This window comes from Haplochromis burtoni, unplaced genomic scaffold (assembly GCF_018398535.1).
Source record: "Haplochromis burtoni strain Fernald_Lab_line unplaced genomic scaffold, NCSU_Asbu1 Contig_452, whole genome shotgun sequence".
Lineage (NCBI taxonomy): Eukaryota > Metazoa > Chordata > Actinopteri > Cichliformes > Cichlidae > Haplochromis > Haplochromis burtoni.
The window spans coordinates 421,344-428,679 of record NW_024582813.1 but is presented as its reverse complement, the minus strand read 5'-3'; the positions used below and the strand labels follow the sequence as shown (position 1 = coordinate 428,679).

Genomic DNA, 7,336 nt, shown 5'->3' with positions numbered 1-7,336 from the left:
TCCAATTAAACGATTAATTCAACTGGCACGCAGATGAAAAAGAAATGACCATGAAAGACTTTCAGCTGAGGCAAGTTTGTTTTAATCAACACTGACATTATAATTTAAGGAAAATCTATAGAAAACAGATTCTTACCAACTCAAAAACTGTCCGTGACAGAGAGGGGAAATGGAGCTTTTAACTGAGAGTGCACTATCCTGTCATTTATTTATGTTTCACTTGGGAAGCACCAATCAAGGCAGCCAGGAAGCTGATATTCAATCAAAAGGGAAAGGATGCTTTAAATTTCCTTCACCTTACCATTCATTTAACATTTGATCAAGTGACATTCAATATGTATTTTAATTAACAAAGCGCTGAATAAGGCTACTAATATCTTTCAATGGTGTTCCCATATAGTTCTCAGTCAACAGGATGGACACAGGTTTGACAGAAACACACTGGATGAGTTTATGAGCGCTGTATAGGAACATGAACAGGGAGATCAGCAGTGCCCAACAGCTTTAGCTTCCAGCTCAAACATCACCAGTCACATCAAATAAAACTGCAACTTTCCTCCACATACCAACCAAAGCAACTAGTGTCCTTTATGGATAGAAAACAATAAATCTGACTGATGTTCTCATTATTGTCATCTAATGATCTGATAAATGGTAAAAGACACTCAAGTTTGTTTTGTTTCAGTTTGTTTTGGTTGCAATAACAAGGCTCTAACTAAAGACCACACAGGCTGTCTTCCTGGTTTTTTTTTTAGTGTTTTCTTTTTTATTTCCCTGCCACCACCACAACCTGAATATAGAAATCTGGATGGAAAAAGTGTGATACACGAGTTTGTTTGAATTTTTAGTTGCAAATCAAATGGAAGAAGACACACAGTCACCATGAATCACACAGAATAAACAAGTCATAAACATCAACCATCTGAAAGCTGTTTTCTCCTCAAACACACAGCACTGTCACTGGAAACACTTTGTTTTCACAACTGAGGCCGGACACTGCACAGGGTGTGGGGGAGGAGGGGACGATTTTTCAATTCTTCTGTCAAGAAAAAGTTAAATGCTTAAAGTAGGAACTGCCACAGTGAATATGAAGACAAGAGAAGGTGAAGTGAGAGTAAGGCGGCACGCATATGTACCATCTTATCTCCAAAAATAATGCAGCTTCTCTATGGGTTTACTTGTGATGTCGTGGGGGGTGGGGCACCCTTCAATGCGGGCGGGTGTCTCGCTGTAACCGTGCTGTGAAGATACCGTGTTGAGGACTGAATGGATCGTCTTGAGGCTGTTGCTGCAGGATTTGAGGCTTGCTGGGGATGGAGCTCAGAGGAGGATAACTCAGACTGCAGAGCTGTGTCTGTAGAATGGGGGGAGAGGAGGCGGCCCTGCGAGGGGGCAGGACATCACTTGTTTGGGGGTTTGTAGGGTTCCAGAAGTTGCTTAGAGAACGTGTTGACTTTGTCGGCACCTCGAACTTCATGGGGCAGTAGAGGTAACTTGACTATGTGGAAATCCTCGTAAAGATCTTCCATCTGTGGGCAGAAGACAAACCACCAATAAAGTTGTGTGACTTTGAACTGTAAATATTGTAAATAAACTTTCTCCTGATTCATACCTGGTCTAAATATTTCGACTGAATTTTATGGCGGGCTTCACACATTTTACACGGCCTGTCTGCATCAGGGAAAACGAGCTGGTTGACAATGATGTTGTGCGTGTCGATGCGGCACTTGGCCAGTTCCTGAATCAGCCGCTCTGTCTCATAAAGTGACAGAAATTCAGCAATACACACACAGATGAAGGTGGTCTGCTCCTGAAGGGTGAGAGGAAGGTGCGTCACAACACACATAGATAAAAACTATTAATATGACTTCATGAAGCTCAAATTTGCTCCAAATACTGAATTCGTTATTTACATTAAATATTTTGTCTGAACAGGTAGATGAGTTCGCATCAAAGAACAAAATCAAAAGGAATAACAAAACCTAAAGCAGTCAAGTAAAACAGACTAGCTACTAGGGCTCAACAGGGGTGGAGTTAGAACTTTAAAAGAAAATAATAAAAAGGTGAAACTGTTGTCGAAACTTCTTTTGTCCTAATGACAAAATAGTATAAAGAGGGCTTGACAAGAGGGATACATGCATGTGCAACAGGCCGCTGTGCAGAGTGAGTCACTCCAAAAAAACTCTTGTATCCACACACACTATTGACACTCGAACCAGCTAAAGTTTCTTCTGTCATCAGATAAGACTTGTTACAGAGGGTGTGCATGTAGCTACCACAGCACCTCATTAGAACAGTATATGACTGAAGTGTAGTGTGAAAAGGCTTATTCATCGTGGGTGGGTGGAGACTACAACCATTAAAGCAATTACATCTTTAACTGACAATGATGTTGCATCTGGTTCATCTGTACAATAATGCCAAAATTAGAAAGTGGTTGAAGGAAAAAAAAAATGTCCAGGGATCATTATTATTTTTAGGCTAGACGACTGTAATTTTCTTTTATCGAGTTGTTCTAAAGGCTCTCTGAAAAGCTTTCAGTTGATCCCAAATTTAAGAGAACTAGAAAACACATTTTTATATACATAATAAAATCAGAGAGGAGCACCCTCCCTTAACCTGATTTCCACCAGACAGGGCTCTTCCCGTTAAAAGGCAGTTAATTCTACCCTCAATCATCAAATCAATAGTAAGCTATTACTATATAAATCCCAAAGTTGTATAAGAATATATAAATGTGACTTACAGGGTCTTTGAACTGCTCACTAACTGAGCGAATGACTGGCAGGGTTTCTTCAAGCTTTGAGGCCAGCTGGTCTGCGTTCATGTCACCCAGACCAAGCATATTACACATCTAGAAACAGCAAAAGAGATGGACAGTATGAGTGAAAACAAGAGAAGAGAGAAAGAGAAAACACTGGAGAAAGAAAAAGGCCAACAAAGTGCATATATTTAATCAGAAATCATGTTTTATGTGCAGAATAATGAAAATGGTTTGAACCGATCTGCTCGTCTCAGCACCCACCTGAGAGATGAAAGGGCTAATCTGGTTCTTGATCTGCATGAGGCGGCCTAGACCTCGCTCCACAATGGTGGGAAAGTTAAGCAGTCGCAGTGTGTGACCAGTAGGGGCAGTGTCAAAGACCACCACTGAGAAGTTCATTCCCTTCACTAATCTGAGATACAGGCAAACAACAGTGTTAAGTATAACACTCACTAACTGTCCTTAAAACTTCAGACATGCTGCGAGAAAACTCAAATACAAAACTACCTCATGACCTCTGCATAGCTCATAGCCTCATCGATGCCGGGGAAGGCGCTCATTGCTTCCTGCATCATCTTCTTGCCCATGCTGAGCATATTGTCCTCCTCGAAGAACTCATCAGGCAGCTCTGCCACACCCAAGCTCGGGTCAATCTCCTGTATACACATGCCCAAATCCTAAGATCAGAACACTTCAAATAGATTGCAAATGTTTTTATGCCCTCCAGTGATTGAGTTTGTTACACAGTGGTGCTTGTGAGACTCACATGTGGAACTGGCTAGCCTCATGACTCTGAAAAGATGGTGATCTCATGCACTAACTTGTTTTTTCCAAAAACAGAATGAACAAACCCTCTGTGCTTTTTAAACTCTGTCTAAACGTTAGTCTTTAATATGATGCAAAGATGAAAATGTGGATAAGAAAATCCTTGTACTGTGGATGCTTGCTCATTGTTGTTTCATAGACTTCATCAATGTTATTAATATTATTAATAACATGCTTCTCAGAAAACAATATATTTGCAAATATTTGAGTTCAATTTTTAATCTCATCAAGCAGCACCACACACTTGTAACATTTAATAGCTGTTAGGTGTACACATATACTCACCATTGCAAAGAGGTTGTCATAGCCCTTAACCTTAGTGGGTACCTTTGAGAACTTCTGGTCAAAAGCATCAGAGATGTTATGGGCAGGATCTGTGGAAATGATGAGCACACTCTCCCGAACAGCAGCCAGCTGGACAGCCAAACTACAGCTGTCAGAAGGACATGGAAAGGGGACAGGTTTGTGTTTAAAGAGCCTGTTAAGAGTATTTTGTGCCCAATGTAAGCATGTAAGAAATGCTGTGCAACTGACCAACAATGAGATCCGCAATGTTTTGAATTCTTAATCCTTCATGTGCATGCATGCCGTGTAAAGCACAAAGTCAAATTCTAATCCATTTCCACTTTGTGAACATTACCTTCCCCCAGTTACTTTGATGAACGCAACTTTCGCATGCAATTATATTCCAACTGAAACACAGTAGATAACTTAAGGGATAGCATATGCGACAGTGGTTGATCTATGCGCAATGTTATCGTGGCTGCTCTGGTGTGATGTACATATTTGTTTGACACATTAGATTTTTGTTAGTTATCTTGTTTGAAATAAGTCCGCTACAGACTAGATCCACGTTCATTTGGAATCGCATTTATTCATATTTTTTTTCTTCTTGTTATGAATAAAGATATGATAATACGGGCTTGACAGCCTAACTCTGGAGTCTCCTTTAATTCTGGGTGAAGTAAAAGAACAGGTAACATTAGCAGCAGGTTATTGATGATGGCTTATACGGTGATTACTGAAGGTGTTGAGAAAGTCGTGAATCCATGTGTCAGCTGCTAACGTTAGCTGCTGACTGCGCTTCACAGCTACCAAACTGCCCGGCGAAAGGACTCCTTACTCAAATTTAAACATAACAGTCACTTTTCTTTGATGCTAGCGCGTCTTTAGGTAGAAATTTAACACCAGTCTAATCTCGTCGTGGGAAAATTACCCACGCAATTCATTTTCGGACAATGATCAACGTCAACTTATGGTAACGGCTAATGCTAGCCAGCCGCTCAAGCCGAGTCAGTATCCGGAGGCAATTTAGCATTTTAATCAACTTACCTACATGTCGTTTTACCAACGCCACCCTTCCCACCCACAAATATCCATTTCAAAGATTTCTGCTCGATGATATTCTTCAGAGTTGGTTCTAACGGCTCCACATCGGGCGCATCTTCAAATTCGTCTTCCACCAAAGCTGCCATCTTGTATGTGTACAGTCAGCGACGTACAGCTCAGGAGTTACGCAAAGACGTATCCACAGTTGATGCATTCACTGCTCCTCGGAGTTTTGATCCACGCAAGGTTTCACACTGCCGCAGGGTTGTAAGACATTTGGTAGTTTTAATATTGAAGACACTATTATTTTTTGACAGAAGAAGACAAGGAATCACATAGGTACTGACTATTATATTTTATTCATATTATATTCATGCGTATGTGTACGTTAGAATAGTTTGCAAGGAAGTCATCTAGAAACAGGTTTATGTAGATTTTTATTATTTAGAATGATTAGTATATATCTTCAATTAATACTGTCAAGTATGATCAATCAATCAAAAACAACAGTGAGTTACCAAAAACACTTTCATTTTTAATGTTCTCTGTAAACAAAAAATGTTTGATACTGTTTGAATATGAAAGTGCAAAAATAGAGTGAAAAAGAAAAATTGGAAAAAACATGCACAATCCACGAATTTCCCATAAACATGAATGTAGCACGAACTACACTAAACTCAGCGCCTTAGAAATTGCAGTTTACTGACGTAAAACATTTACTTAAATATTTATTAAGCCAGTTTGTACTAAAAATGTTGAAAGTTTAGAGCAGAGAAAATGAAAGCGCAGGTAGCGGCATCGTCTTAGTAATTAAAAGTAGCCATGTTCGATCATTTCAACTATAACACTGAAAATCAACAAAATAATAAAAAACACAGTGTGCACAGAAAAAAGCCGGTCTGCAGTGATAAAAACATTCATTTACATGAACACATGCATGCAGTCACCACAGGATAAGGCACTTGTCTCCATAAACATCTTTTCCTTGCTTCACCTGTCCCCATCTGAGCACTGCCATCAGAGTTTTCACCTCTCAATTTTCTGGAGCGATCATCTCCATCTCTGACTTCAATGCAGTGCCAAGCCAGAATCTTTATGTGTGTTGTTTGAGCTCGCACGCAGTTCATCCCACTGGGAAAGGAGCAACTTTGCCCTCCATCTGGCCCTTCACAGTCAGTCTGCCGTAGCCACCGTGGCCAGAAGGTTGGGCCCAGATCGACCCACTGGTGCTGTAATTTGCATGTTGCTGAGCGCACCAGCCATCCTCTGACTGAATTGGCAGCATCTGATGGCAGAGAACTGAGGTCCAGTTCTGCAGCCTCCTTCTCTAGTTTCTGCTGATATTTTGCTGAAGCCTTTCTCAGTTTTGGAGACACACGCAGGTTAAATTTCTCTTTGAAGGTGGTAAGGGTGGGCTGACTTCCTTTGGGGGACTCAGAAGGGTGATCTACGGACATCCAAAACGGGTCAAACGAGGATCCCAGAAGACGCAGGAGGCGAGAAGGCTGGCGATGTCTGACTTTGGGCATGTAGTGGTAGTCGTCAGCATTTGTGATGAGGGTGTATGGACGGATTGGCTGTGAGAAGGATGGGAGACTGGCTCCCAGCTGAAGAAATGGTGAATCCCAGCCTGTGCCATCCTGGTCTTGAGCAACAGTCACATTTGGATGCTGATTTTGAGTTGAAATGTTGTAAATAAAGGCCAGAGATGCATCCAGGAGAAAAGATAGGAAAATCCAACAGAGACAAATGGCAAACTGCCCACACATGGTCTTCAGATCTGGACTGTAGCTCAAAGAATGAAAAATTGCTCTTTTAGCTTTTCCCTTCAGTCCTTTAGTTATGCTTTCAGTTGGTGCTAGGTGCTTCAGGGACTCTGTGTACCCAACACCAGACATCCTTGGGCTCTTAAACAACAACATACTGAATTCAGTGTCTTATCACACAAGCAGCACTCTATTGAGTATGGCACACTTGAGTTCCCAAGACTCTGATATTTTGGCTAACTTACAATCTGAATATAAGACGACTATGCTGAAATTTGGTTTAATGCAAGGTGTCACGTACCAAAATTTTCACACTTCACACTTTTGCAAAGTGCCAACTTTAAATGGGTTATCAATGAAATATTCATTGGATAAAGTTGGTGTGTAAATCACTGGACTAAGGAGTAAAATATTTTAAAAAGAGACCACATGAAAAATGTTCATGGGGCAAATGCCCCATTTATTTTCATCTACACAAAATCAGCATTATGGATCAAAGGCACATTTGGTGTAATATCAAGTATATTTTCTGCATCATACTAAACATCCAGTTTACTCCCATGTTATAATCTTACATATAAATACAGTCACATAAAATTGTATATACGCACATACAGATAACAAACAGCAGAATTAACAGAGAAATACAGCA

General features: G+C 40.5%; 2 protein-coding genes across 2 annotated transcripts; both read right to left on the bottom strand.

Annotated features, from left to right (window-relative positions):
- Window positions 1–66: 66 nt before the first annotated feature.
- get3 (guided entry of tail-anchored proteins factor 3, ATPase) lies at window positions 67–5,098 on the bottom strand. Its single transcript, XM_005946175.2, has 7 exons — window positions 4,922–5,098; window positions 3,875–4,022; window positions 3,272–3,420; window positions 3,026–3,176; window positions 2,747–2,854; window positions 1,613–1,810; window positions 67–1,529 (listed from the first exon to the last, which is right to left on the bottom strand). The coding sequence occupies exons 1-7, from the start codon at window positions 5,062–5,064 to the stop codon at window positions 1,401–1,403; spliced, it is 1,026 nt and encodes a 341-aa protein (XP_005946237.1). The 5' UTR covers window positions 5,065–5,098; the 3' UTR covers window positions 67–1,400.
- Window positions 5,099–5,157: 59 nt separating this feature from the next.
- Window positions 5,158–7,330, bottom strand: LOC102294435 (noggin-2). Its single transcript, XM_005946174.3, has one exon. It carries the CDS (start codon window positions 6,838–6,840, stop codon window positions 5,836–5,838), a length of 1,005 nt encoding a protein of 334 aa, XP_005946236.1. The 5' UTR covers window positions 6,841–7,330; the 3' UTR covers window positions 5,158–5,835.
- Between the last annotated feature and the right edge of the window lie 6 nt (window positions 7,331–7,336).

Coding starts and splice junctions, on each gene's coding strand:
- LOC102294435 (XM_005946174.3), bottom strand. CDS start 6,840: ATGTTGTTGTTTAAGAGCCCAAGGATGTCTGGTGTTGGGTACACAGAG.
- get3 (XM_005946175.2), bottom strand. CDS start 5,064: ATGGCAGCTTTGGTGGAAGACGAATTTGAAGATGCGCCCGATGTGGAG. Junction 4,023..4,921: donor GTTGGTAAAACGACATGTAG/GTAAGTTGATTA, acceptor TCCTTCTGACAG/CTGTAGTTTGGCTGTCCAGC. Junction 1,530..1,612: donor AGTCGAAATATTTAGACCAG/GTATGAATCAGG, acceptor TTCTGCCCACAG/ATGGAAGATCTTTACGAGGA.